Raw genomic sequence first — 13,570 nt, forward strand, 5'->3', positions numbered from 1 at the left:
CCAGCATAGAAACCTTTGCTGTCCTCAGGCAGTGACTGCTGCTCAGGAGAGCCCCTCCTAAAAGCTGTGACAGTGCAAAAGACCTGTAACAAATAAATTAACATCACATGCTATAGCATTTCTTGAATAACATTCATATAATTATGCATCTTCCTGTTGCTCAGAATTTTTAAGCTTTCATTCTACTGCTGAGATATGTTTTGGGGATTTAGGCTTTGAGAATATTTATGTGTAAACTTTGAGATTTGGAAGAATTTTTGATGCATTTAATAAGCAAAGAAGTATGGCTTTTGTCTCAACAATTAATAACACTTTATGCTTACAATGTGTTTTCTTCTTCTTAGGATGTGTTTTTCTTCTTTCTTTAAACACCTTGGTTTGTTATTTTGACTCATTTTACTCAGGAAAAACTACATTGTTCATAGATGTCACTGTCAGAATTCAGACATTTGCTCTTGGGATCCCAGACTCCTGTCTGTCCACTGGATCAAGCATCTTCTCTCTCTACCACGTTTGTAAGCATTTTATTTTAAAATTTGAATTTGTTTGACAGTCATCCAGTCTCAGAAACTGTGTCAGCAATAAGAGAAGCTCCTTTTTTTCCCTTATAGTTTTATAAAAGATGATGCAGATGTGCCTACAGGGTTTATATTGTATTAAAAAAAAAAAAGAAGAAAATTCACCCAAATAAAAACTCCTCCAAACACAATGTACTAGGACACTTATGTTGTATTCCTAGCACAGCCACACAACTTTTATCTCTGCTGAGCCTGCACACCATCTGCCAACTTAATGTTTCATTGGTTTCAGAAAAACCAAATTGCAAAAATAATTTCTAGGACCATAAGATTAAAATACAGAAATTTTCCTTAAAGCAAATGACAATAGACTCTGAAACTGTAGCTCTGAATATTTTTTTTTTAGTCTTCTTGGAAATGAAGTAACAGATTGTGACATATTAAATCAAATTCCAGATACTCAGATGACATATTTATAGCTGCTGCCTTTTTTAAGCTTCAAGTAACCCACAAGGAAGAAGTGGACCAATCCAATTTATTTTCCATTATAACAAATGCCTTTGGATAGATTTTCCAGCATCACTCACTGGCCATGCTGATGCTTGTAGCTCTCACCTGCTGGCTCAGGCACGACCCTCATGCCACTACCTGCAAAGCAGGTTCTGCACCAGGATATTCCCAGATTCATGTGGCCATGAGCTGCATAACACCCTGCAATATTTCTTTTAGCACCCTAAAAGTCCCTCCTCGTTACCATCGAGTCATGAGTTCCCTCCAAACTGAAGAATCCTCTTTCCCACCTCACTTGTGCACAGCAGAAATTCCCCACCAGCAATACAGGGTCATTTGTAGGGCTGTGGGGAAAAACAAGTGTTTTCTGTGCTCTTCAAGTGGATTATTTCCAGTTCAGCTCAGTCCCAGGCTTATGTGCCTTTTGGGATGGTTTTACCTTCACAATTTTTCTCACTCTCTTGCAGACAGCTCCAGACAGTTTGGCCCAGTGAAAATGGTGTCATTTGTTACATTAACAAGATGGAAGCCTTGAGGTCATACTGGGTGTACTGGGGGAAAAAACAGACAGATCTCACCTCACAGAGACACTTTACAGTTAAAATTCCTCAGATATTTCATAGTTATCCAGCCTGCCTCTGAAGGAGAGCAAGTTGTTGTCTCCTCAAGGTAATAAGCCCCTGTTATCATTAGATATTTATTATCTCCAATCCTCCCCTAAAGGCTTGTGTTCAGCTTACAGACTTTCCTAAACACTTCTTCTGCTGGGAAGGCAGAAAGTGAGTGTTGATCATGCTCCTGCAGCTTCTCCCGCTGCTGCCACAGGGAGAGTCTGCAAAATCAGGATCTGGCAAGGTGGTGACAACAGAGAAAGGGCTTAGATAATGCATCTTCCCCCTACCAAAACCAAACAGCACTGACCCCCTTGCAGAGCTCATGGAGCAGACCACATGCAGCCACATTGCAGGTGATGTATTTGCACTCGCTGGGCTGTTTGCACTTTTGGCTTCAGTGCTTTTAACCAAAAATGCTCACACTGAGATTCCCTCTGAGCCCAGCACGAGGAGGGTCTGTGCCAGGGAAGGAGCAGCAGCTGCCATGGACAGGCACAGGGATGCCCAGCACTGACAGAGGATGGCCTGGTGATCTTCCCCAAAGTGGTTTTCTGGCAAATATCAGAACCCAGCTTCATTGTATTTCCTCTCATATCTATTTTAGAAGTATATTTTATTGATAAAGCCCCAAACACTCAAATAAAAACTTACTCCCTAATGACACACAGAGATATCTGTAGACTATCAGTCCATCCCAGCTCAATCTTCAGTGCTTTTGGAGGTCAGCACAAACTTTCAAAATTCAAAATGTATGGACAGCCATCACAATTTACATTTTATTTCTGTCTTTTATATAATTCCCACCCTTGTTGGGTGCACACCTCACAATCAGCAAAGTTCATCAGATACCGAGCTACAGGTTGACAGTTTGTCACATAATTATGATAGTCATCCCAAGGAGGAGGGATTTTTTTGCCTTTAGCTAAATACTAACTCTTTTTTCTGCACTTCAGTAATCAACTTCTTCTTTCTCTTTTTCTCTTCCCCCCCTACACCCATCTCAGGATGCAGCCTTTTTAAAGCAAAGAGATAAAAGCACCACTGACAGCAGTATGCTGATGGCCGTGACAAGTTAGGAAGTATTTTTCCACAAACTCATTGGATCTGTTAAAAAAAAAAAGTCAAATTCTATTTTTTCATCATCTCTTTTAAAGGGACAGGTACCCTTGGACAGGATGACTGGATTGCTTCTTATTATGGGATGCTTTGTTTTCCCTGTGTGCTGGCAAAACTTCCCATAGGGCAGAAGGCTTCTTCTAGGCACAAAACTCTTATCAAAAAAGGCTCTTTTAGGTAAGAAGAGTGTATGTTGTGTGTGTTTATCAAAAAAGGCTCTTTTAGGTAAGAAGAGTGTATGTTGTGTGTGTTGGAGCAGATTTTCCCCCTTCCATGGACTCAAACAGAGTTGTACCCATTTGGACATGAACCCCATGAGCAGCTTCTTTAGCTAAAGGCAGAAGTCATTCATTAATTTGGTGAGGGTCAGTTACTTCTGTGAAACAATTTAGGAGAATATTTTAATCTCAGGACCTGTCACCATCCCCAGAAAATTTCTCCTTTGCACATTAAAATGTGGGTATTTTCCCCTATAGCTTTCAGAATTCAGGTTTCCTCCAAATCAGTTATTTCTACTTGTTTTGATGATAATAATGTCTTCAATTTCACCTTTTCCCCTAACTAATTCTGAATGTGGTGTGGGCAGCCCAGGCTGGGGCAAGGATGGGGTCGTTTGCCCGCAGATCCAGCATTTCCCTCTCCATCAGCCTCTCCCCCTGTGCTCATACAGGGGGTTCAGATAACCAAGGCAGCTGTGGGGAGCTCCCCTCTCCCCACAAGGAGCCCTTTAGGGTCACCTCCTGCTGGCCATTCCCCCAGCAGGGCAGTCTGGGGGCTGCAGAAGGTGCAGAAGGGGATTATTAAAGGAAGGTGATTGTTAACCCTGGGGCTGGGTCACCCTCCTGCAGTATCACCCCTGTCAGAGCAGGCTGGGGCTGCAGGGCACTCCTGGGTGGAAGGTGGAGGCTGGGCAGGGAATCACCAGGCCAGGTGAAAGGGGGCACTGCAGCTGCCATTGCCTTCTCCATTAAACACTAATGGGCTGGGGTTAGAAACTCTGCTGGGAGCTGGGAGGGAGCTGTGGTTTGCAGCCTTGATGAAAAGAGCAAAGGATGAGCAGAACTGAGGGATGACATTTCTAGGGAAGCTGGAAGAAAAGAAAAATAGTTCTCATTAGCTTGAGAAAACGATCTGGCTGTAGGTATTTGCAGAAAGGGGTAGGAACAAAGTCTCTGGGAAGGGTTAGCAGGAAGGGGAAAGTCAGGAGAATCTGTCTTTGATTTAATTAATGAACTAGACCTTGCAGCTTTAGAACACAAATCACTCCCTGTGAGGGGCTGTTGGCTGTGCAGAGGAGGGAGCAGGTGCAGCTGTGTGACCTGGCCCTGTGGGTAGCCCAGCTCTGCTCACTTTGCTGCTGGCTGCACAGGAAGGAGGCAGCTCCTCCTTCCCAGGTGCCACATGGCCAGGCAGTGTGTGGGAGCTGACTCTGGGTCACCATTCTGCTAAGGAAGGGAATTTTCCCAGGGTAATAGTAAGGTGTTTTATCATCTGCACAGTTTTGCTCATCAGCTCTCTGACCCTTTCTGCTTTAAAATCTCTGCTCAAGTTCACCTAGAGTTCTGTTTCTGCGGGGATGCTTCTCATTTTCTACCTGAAGGTTGAGGAAGAAATTGTAAACTCAGCTGTGACCTACAAACAGGCAGGTCTTCCTATTGCTGTTGTTGATTTTGACAAATCCAGTGGCTGGGAGGGGATTAGTGCTCAGGATGGGGAAATGCCACTTTGTCACTTTGGAGTCCAGGTGGTGTTGCAGACCTCTGGACTGGGCAGTGACAGAGTCTGAGTCAGTGGGAGCTGAGCCAAGGGCATGAAGTGACCCCAAAGGGGAGATGCTGAGAGCCAGTGCTGACTGGGGGTCTGTAGGATGAAACCTTGCTATATCTGGGAGAGGAGAAGGGACAAACCCTCAAGATGGCCTTCTAAGTGCTTGAGTATTTCCATAGGTACAGAATTAATATGATTTAACATTTATGAGCCCATATGCCCAGGATTTTCCATCTAAATGCAATAAATGTAGTGAATCCATCATCTGGAATGAGCTGCTTCTCTGCCCTGGGCTGAACTGGGGCATCTCTTAGAAGTGCTGGCAATAAGACAAAAATCCTATTTTCCCTGAGAGATGAAGTGTAAGTGCTCTGCAAGGTCTGGCTTTCTTCAGCACCAAGAACAACAGGACTGTAAGATCTCTTGCCTCATCACTGGAGGTGTTTAAGGCCAGCTGGGATGGGGTTTGGAGCAACCTGGCCTAGCAGAAGGTGTCCTGCCCTTGCAGGGGGGTTGGAACTGGATGATCTTTGGGCTCTCCTCCAATCCCAACCACTCTATGAAATTTCACTCTTTTTCTCTTGTGAGAGAAAAACAGTTATTTTATATATTGAGGCAATAATTTTCTATCTGTTTGGCTGGGGCATAATCTCCTTCTGTTGCAGAGTGCCATGCAAAGCAGTCACTTCTATCAGCGAGCTCAGAAAGGCTGGTTTTGCTTAAACATTCTTATTTTACAACAAGCACCATGGTTTATGTAGGGTGACAATTGCTCCTCGCCATGTGAACTTTTGGATTGCTGTGCTGAGCAAAATCTGCACAGTTTTCTCCTAAACACCTTTCTTTCTTAGCATAACTCATTACTCACAGTGTGCTGCTATAATTTATAGATGGCTGTGCCTCGAGGAATGAAATGACCTCTGTCACTATCACATAAATAAGGCTTAGGAATGCCAGGATTTTCATATCAGATGGAGTGGGCTCCTTTCAGAGCTTATAGAGAAATAGTGGCATGTTATAGATTTATTTAAGACTGAAATAGTTTCATGAACATTGTGCTGCCAGCATTACTGTCTGGAATAACAAAATTGGAACCCAAAGATGGGGGGAAGAAAGGACACATGATGGCTATTAAAAAATAACTGGCTGTTTAGTCAATACAAGTTCAGGGTTGTTGGCTGCTAAATCTCAACTCTTCTCTAAGGTTTGACTGCGTATTAAAATATATCAATAGCTATTCCATTATGTGACTGACCTATTGCCTGGAGCTGTTTTTACAAAGAATAGCATTGACATCAACCACCCAAAAAGTGATGTAAAAAAAAAAAAATATCGCCTTGCTTGGCTGTGTTTTTTTGTCAAGAAAGGAACAGAGAAGATGCTGACTTCAGGCCATGAATGTGTGGAACCAAATGCAGGTTATTGTGCAAGTAGAAATTATGAGTTAAAAAGGTTCAAAAAAGGCAAGTGGTTTTCAAAATGCTGCAAATTCTCTGTCCTGGGGGACAAATTCTGCCTTGAATGCCCCTTGTGCAACCTGGCAATGCTCAGCCTTGGGGATGCTACCACTGGGCTCTGCATGGAGAAGGGGAAAAGTTCTGGAAAGTGCTCCTGATTTACTGTCTCCCCTCTCATATCAGTGTGAATCTGGCCCCCCTTTAATGGTGCCTGAGAGAATATGCTTCCATCTGCATCTTTCCTGGGCAGGTGAGAGTCACCCATTGCCTCTGGGTAACTCTCACCTGGTGGTGGAATTTGGTGCCAGGGTTTGATTCTCCTCTTAGTGGCATCACTTTTCCTCTCGAGTAGCCCTATAAATGCTAAATTTCTTCAGATTTACACCACAGGAGGTGAGAGTCCCTTTTGACTCCTGTTAGACACCCAGACTGGGATGGCAAACAGTGACGTGCTGTTTTTAAAACCTTTATTTTGTAAAACTGAATTCTCAGTTGCAGCTGCAGCTTCATTGCTTGGTTTTCACCTGTGATGATTTATGCATAATTATAATTAGGCTGATAGGCCATGAAGACCTTTAAAGAAGCCTAACAAGGAAGAGAATGCTTTAGTCTCACTAAACCCACTAAATTAAACACGTAGTTTCAGCAGAGGACAAAGAAGGGCTTACTGGAAACTCAATACAATAAAAATAGTCTTATAAAGATTTGGCAATGCTACTTGTTAACAGAACCATATTTTCTCTGAATCCCTCAGGACTGTTAAAACAAGATTTGAAGTGATTGCAAGTGAAATAATTTGGATGAGAATATCTCTTCATAGCACAAACTTGTCTTAAACTGGCAGAATGATCTGCCTCATCTTATTACATGCAAGGGCATCATCAGTCAGACCCTGAACTGGGCTAAAGAAATCGTTATCTCAGTCAGCATTTCTCAGGCCACATCTGGAATATTGTGTTCAGTTTGGGTCACCACCACACAAAAACATGTGGGCAGCCTGGAGAGGGTCCAGAGAAGGGCCACAAAGATGAGCCAGGGCCTGGGAAGCTGCCATGTGAGGAAAGGTTGAGAGCACTGGGTTCATTCAGCCTTGATAAAAGAAGGCTTATGGGAAACCTCATCGCCAGCTTTTAAAGAGTGGATTCAAAGATGGAGGGTCCCTTTTTACAAGTAGTAACATGGAAAAGATGAGGGGAAATTCAGATTGACCACAAAAAGAATTTTTTTCACAATGAGAGCAGTTATCCATTGGAATAATCTCAGGAGTGGTGGATTTCCCTACATTGGACACTTCAGGTTCAGCAGGAAAAGGTGCTGGGCTGTCTTGTCTAGACTGTGCTTTTGCCAAGAAAATTTAGACCAGATGAACCTTGAACCCTTGTGAGGGCTGGTATTCTATGATTCCATGGTCTCAAAGAAGTGCTGCAAAATGCCAAGGCTATTTCCTACTTTTAACACCAGGACATTATCCCTATTTGTTCTGTCTGCTGTAGCATCACTAATGTCCTTCTGCCTGTAAAAGTTATGAACCTAATTTAAATTTAAAAGCCTTGTTTCTGTACCATAAAAGGCCATGAATTCATACACAAGTCATTTTTTTTTTCCACATCTGTATTGGTTTCTGTTTTGTTGTTGTTGTTGTTGTTGAGAGCAGATCATTGTTGCTGTGTAAGCCATCAAATACACTTCTTAAAGATTGTTTTGTAATGAACTCTATCTTTCAGTATGCTATTGAACCAGGAATTTGGAATCAGAGAGGCAGAACAACATGAAAAAAACCCCATAAAATGAATCTCCCTCTATTTTAAAATGTATAATATTTTTTTTTCCCCTGTGAAAAGATGTTATTGTGTCTCTGGTCCATGGATATAAAAATTACTGAGTGCATGCAGCTGAGCCTGCCTCTGCCGCAAGATACAAAAAGTACTAAACAAAAATTGGCTCAGGCACATGTACCCACCACTTACACAAACCCCACAGCATTCAAGGTGTAATGTAACTGCAAATATTCAATTTGCCTTTAGAATGTGGCAAAATACCTTCCAAGAACTCACTGCGATTCACAGAAATTTTACAGGTCCTGAACCCGGTTAACGTTATTAAATAACCTTGCCATGAAACAGTCTCAGATCTCTTTTTGGGCAGTAGCTCTAAGCACAGGGAGTGAGGAGCAGCACTAATAAAAACACCACAGAGGTTTAGGAAGGAGGTTGGGTCCCCTGTGGGTGTGTGACATGGAGGCGGTGACGTTACCGCGTCTCCCAGGCGGAGATTCGCGCCGTGCATCTCCACGTAGGAATAAAATAAAAGGTAAATAATAAAATAAAAAATAATAAATAAAATAAAAATAAATGTAGGAATAAATCTCCACGTAGGACTAAAATAAAAGGTAAATAATAAAATAAAATAAAAAATAAATAAAAAATAAAAAAGGTAAAATACCTTCCAAGAACTCACTGCAATTCACAGAAATTTTACAGGTCCTGAACCCGGTTAACGTTATTAAATAACCTTGCCATGAAACAGTCTCAGGTCTCTTTTTGGGCAGTAGCTCTAAGCACAGGGAGTGAGGAGCAGCACTGATAAAAACACCACAGAGGTTTAGGAAGGAGGTTGGGTCCCCTGTGGGTGTGTGACATGGAGGCAGTGGCGTTACCGTGTCTCCCAGGCGGAGATTCGCGCCGTCCATCTCCACGTAGGAAAACGGCTGTGGGGTTGTCTCCTGCTGGATCTGCTCCCTCTTCCCTGGGCTGGAGAGGCGAGACCAGAGCACCCTGAACTGCACTGGGGGCTCAGGGGGAGAGGGGCTGTAGCTGCATTTCAGGTGGACTCGGCCTTGCACGAGCTCGGGGGTGATCGCCGGTTGCAAAGCCAGGCTTGCAAGCTTGTCTGGAAAAGGAGAACAAAAGAGGGATGTAGCACACAATGTTATTTTGGTGTTATGGTTGTTCACCTAACAAGAAGATGTCAATGTAATTAAACATGGGATGAGCACTACATTTTGTCTTCTGGTGACTTAATTAGTAATCATGCAAGCAAGAAGGTGTGTTTTGTATGAAATGCAAAAATTGCTAATTGTGTCCTGACTACCTATTGCTGTTGTACCATCTGACCTGCTGGTTTTAAATTTTTTTTGATTTTTTAAATTTTTTTTTAATTTTGCAGTGAGAGAAACATTATTGAAATGAAGCACTCGGATTAATACAAATTAATTACTCTGGCAAAGGTCCTCAGCTTTGCAATTCCCCGGAGCACAGCCTTTTGATCCAAGTTTTGCAAAAAGCCCAGGAGAGATATGAGAAATCACAATGTTGCAGAGGTAAACTGACTCCCAGAAAGCAGCCAGCCTCTATTGCCTTACTTTTTTGCCTTACTCTATTGCCTTACTCTATTGCCTTACTGAACATCCTTTCCAGGCTGTTTTAGGATGTATCTAGGCTAGGTCTGCTCAATATAGTCTCCCTCTGCCCAGAATAATGCTATTGCTCTAAAAGTACAGCTTGCTTTCTGTAGGCTTCAACAAGTAATGAAGTCTGAAATCCTTCTTCCTGTTAAACTCCCCTAGAAAGTAGAAACAAAGAAAGGTATAATAGTGTAAGGAGATGTTTTTCATCTCTAGGGACCCAGACTCAAGCAAAACATGAAGCTGGTTCAGATGCTTTGAAAGGATAAATTAAGTAACTTTTTCGGACAAGTGTAGAAAATATAATATGTGGGAACCCAAGAGAATAAAATATGAAGCTGTTCTAGCAGAACAGAGAACCAATGTATTAACATCTGTCCAGGGCAAGCAGCAAGAGGTAAGAAACAAGTTACTTAAAAGATGAATAAGGACCAGTTGTTTATACCCGTTTGTATTTCATTTCTTAGAGGAGCTGCCTCAAACCGTGGCTCACATCATGACTGTGTGCAGGAAATTATCCCAGAAGGACAGAGTTAGGTGATCAGCTTAGGGGAGGATGTGAGTGGAATTGCAAGCACAAACTCTGCTTTTCCCAGCTGTGTCCTTTCTGCCAAGTTATGGAGTTTTAAATTCAGCTTGTTTTGCAGCTCAGAAGTGCTGATTGCTGTCCTGCTCCTGAACCTCCAGCCGAAGGAGCCAGGGAATTGACCCCAACACAAAGCCATGGCAGCTGGACCCAGCTGAGCCTCCTGTGGTGCAATATTTACAGCTGAATTGAAGCCATGAGGTAAAAAAACCCAGTAAAAAAACTCCAGATTTAGGTTTTTTCCATCCAATGTATGAGACTGCAAAAACATCCTAAAGGCTAGAAATTAAAGACTCTGAAGGACTAGACCTCACTGCAAATGAGATTGGGAAGGGATAAGCATCCTTTTCTTAGAAGTGCAGGTGGCTTTATATCACTGAACAGGTGTGACTCATCAAATAGGACAAAATTATTCACCCAAAATGTATTGGCAAAAAAGTTCTTTGAACAAGAATAGTGGAAATCTTATAGTTTATAAAAAAGCCAAGCTTTAACTGAAAAATGACTATTCAGTTAAAAAGTAATTTCTGAGTAAGAATTGGTTTCATTTATTTTAATGGATTTTTTTTTTATTTCAAATACTGAATTAATCTCATGTCCTTTGAGCCTTTCTTCCTTCCTTCCTCTTCTTCAAGTAGAAATGTTAAAATATTGATAAAGATAAGAAAATAGTTATCTTTCTCTTTAAAATTTATTTAAGCTTGGATTTTGAAAACTGAAAAGCTGATAACCCTAGTTTCTCAGTGTCATGTCTCTGTCCAAAAACACTAAAAGGAAAGTATAAAGGTAATTTTTTCATTTCGAGAAAGAAGCATGTTTTCTGATGAAATCTACATGCACCTGGCCATGCTCCAAAGTTCAGGAGGTTTAACTGAATGAGCAATTGCTTTCTGCTTTCCCTTTGTTTCCTAGCTACCAAGCAGGGGTTACATCTCTCGTAGTAGGCTGAAAATTATTTCTGACGAGAACAATTATATAAATGTCATGAAAAAGATGTTATCAATTTGGTTTGGGTTTTTTTTTTTTTTCCTCCTTGCAGAGTTTCAGAATTACCTTTTTTTGAGGGGGGATACTGCATTATTAAAGATAAGGAGAGGCCTTAGAGACAGTCTCCTGGATACAGCTGAGATGCCTCTGCTCACTCGCTTTGCAACTTCAAGCCAAAGTGGAGCCAAAGACAGTGGGAAAGGTTACACGTGAGCTGTAACCAAGCAGAGAACGCTTCAGCAATACACACCAGATTACATTTTGCACTGGTAATAGGAGCTATTCTTCAGGAACACCTTGGACTGCCACTGATTTATTTCCTACACGCTCCGCGCCTTCGCGGGAGCGACGCTTGACTCGCAAGGTCAGCGAGATGCACACTGCAACGCCGGGGCCTTTGAGCACCCAGCCTGAGAGGCACAAGCAATCTTATTGATAAATTCTGTACTGGTCCTCACCTTCTGCACAGTAGCCCATGCATCCTGGGGTGGGCTGCAGGAGATACACAAAGAAAGCGCCGCAGTTCCTGACGGCGACGGGGATCCGGAACAGGCAGCAGTCCCTGGTGCCCCCAAAGCCCTGCCAGGTGGCACAGCCCGTCAGCCTCTTGCTCTCCCCTGGAGCTGGCAGGGATTCAGACTTCAGGGACAGCCACACCGGGGCTTGGGTCCCACATTTGTTCATCTGAGGGTGCGCAAAAAAGGAGAGGTTTACGTCTAAGTGTGGTAAGATTCCTTTCAGGAAAACGAATGGAATCGTGGAATCAGAGAACAAAGTCTAACAAGCACTCTGGAAAGAAGCATTTGATATGATCAAATTGATATCATTTGATATGATCAAATAAAATGGAATTGAAACAAAATCCAGAAGATTTGGAAATGGAGTGACTACAACCAAATGGACTGAGATGAAATGAGGGGCAGTGCAAATGACCAAAACTTGCCAAAATTAGTCCAATTAAAATCCTGAAATCAGGGAAGAAAAGTAAACAAAGAGACAGAAGAAATGAAACATTAAAAAAAAAGAAAAAGGAAAAATTCTGGTACTAAGTAAAAACAGTAAAAGTGAATCAGATGATGAGAAGTGCAGGGAAATGGACCAAAGCTTGCCCAAATAATCCTTGTTGAAATCTTGAAATCAGAGAACAAAGACCAACACACACTCTGGAAGGGAGATACAATCAAAAACAATTGAAAAAAACCAGAAAATTAGGAAATGGAGTGGCTACAACCAAATGGACTGAGATGAAATGAGGCGCAGTGAAAAGGACCAAAACTTACCAAAATTACTCCAATCAAAATCCTGAAATCAGAGAAAAAAGATAAATAGAGAGGAGAGGAACCTAAAGAAGTGAAATGTTAAATTTAAAAAGGAAAAATTCCGGTACCAAGTGAAAACAATAAAAGTGAATGGGATGACAAGAAGCGCAGGGAAATGGATGGAAGCTTGCCCAAATAATCCTCATTGAAATCACAAGATTTCATTCCCTTTCTTGAAAGTGGAGATCATTAAAACCCAAGAGCCTGTGTGAACCTGGAGGGTCAGTGAAAAAGCTGTGTAGGTGGGGATAAAAATGTCTTGCTCGGTTTTGAGAGGTGGCTTTACACAGATAAAAATGCTTAAAGGACACAATAACAGGATTCCAAAGTATTTTCCTCTGGCTTTGGTTGGTTTGTATGAAGAAGATGAAAGCATGAAATCAAGCTAGATCACCTGCCCCCAAACCATCTGCCCTGCTGCTGGCAGCTCCTGCCCTTCCAGCACACCCTGGACATGTTTGTGGGGCCTCTCCCTCACTCTTGAAGAGAGACACGTATGAAAGATGGACAAAACATATGTGCAGGATGTGCATGACTTAATTGTCTAAATTTTTTTTTTATTTTTTTTTTTTGCTTTCAGGCTTTTATCTATTAACAAATTCCCTGAATACAGAAAATCCCAAAGCAGAAGGCATTGGTCTTAAATGGTTTAAATGACAGCATGTTGAGTCATGGCCAGGAGAGACTGATTTCCATTTCCCAACGTAGGGATGTGTGTTCAGGAATCTCAGATCTGAGCTGCCCTCTGTACCTGTCAGGCTCTCTCCTCTGACTAAAGGAACATGGTTCTCTAAAGCTGTCTTTAATTTAAGCACCTCAGTGAGGAGATTAGGTGTAATCAGGGCCTTATTAAATATACAAAGCCAATTACAATGGTGACTCATTTTTCTGCACCATTACCTAGCATTTGCCAATATGCAAAGCACAGAGGTATTTGAGCTAAAGTTTGGAAATTATTACCAAATACTGACAATAATTTGCTCTCAGACATCAGTCATATTCAGCAGAGCGTGACTGCTGCTGTCACTTTGCATTTCTTCAGCCAGTGACAGTGAACCATCTCTACTAGTCCAGCTTGGGGAACGTGATTCTTCCCAGTGTGTTTGGCTATAAATCACATTGGGGGGAAAAAAAAACCAACCCAAACCCCAGCATTTTTTCCCATTGGCCCGGGTTTGATGTTTCTCTTTCAAGATCAAAAGTTATTTGTGACAGCAGGGGAAGCAGTGAAAGCCAAAGGATAAATTTATTAAGTCACGCACCAGTTCCCTCCTGCAGTCTGGGTTGTACCTG

At 42.1% G+C, this 13,570-nt stretch overlaps 1 protein-coding gene across 1 annotated transcript in view; it reads right to left on the reverse strand.

Annotated features, from left to right (window-relative positions):
• Positions 1 to 13,570, reverse strand: part of LOC139593394 (von Willebrand factor D and EGF domain-containing protein-like) — a 164,564-nt gene that overhangs the window by 23,883 nt on the left and 127,111 nt on the right. The window contains exons 3-5 of the mRNA XM_071434220.1: positions 11,417 to 11,642; positions 11,255 to 11,368; positions 8,639 to 8,871 (exon numbers count right to left, since the gene is read on the reverse strand). Coding sequence (XP_071290321.1) covers positions 8,639 to 8,871; positions 11,255 to 11,368; positions 11,417 to 11,642 — 573 coding nt within the window. The remainder of the gene's footprint in view (positions 1 to 8,638; positions 8,872 to 11,254; positions 11,369 to 11,416; positions 11,643 to 13,570) is intronic.

This window comes from Agelaius tricolor, unplaced genomic scaffold, assembly GCF_023055355.1.
Source record: "Agelaius tricolor isolate 1412-34295 unplaced genomic scaffold, bAgeTri1.0.p SCAF_10, whole genome shotgun sequence".
NCBI classification, from domain to species: Eukaryota; Metazoa; Chordata; class Aves; order Passeriformes; family Icteridae; genus Agelaius; species Agelaius tricolor.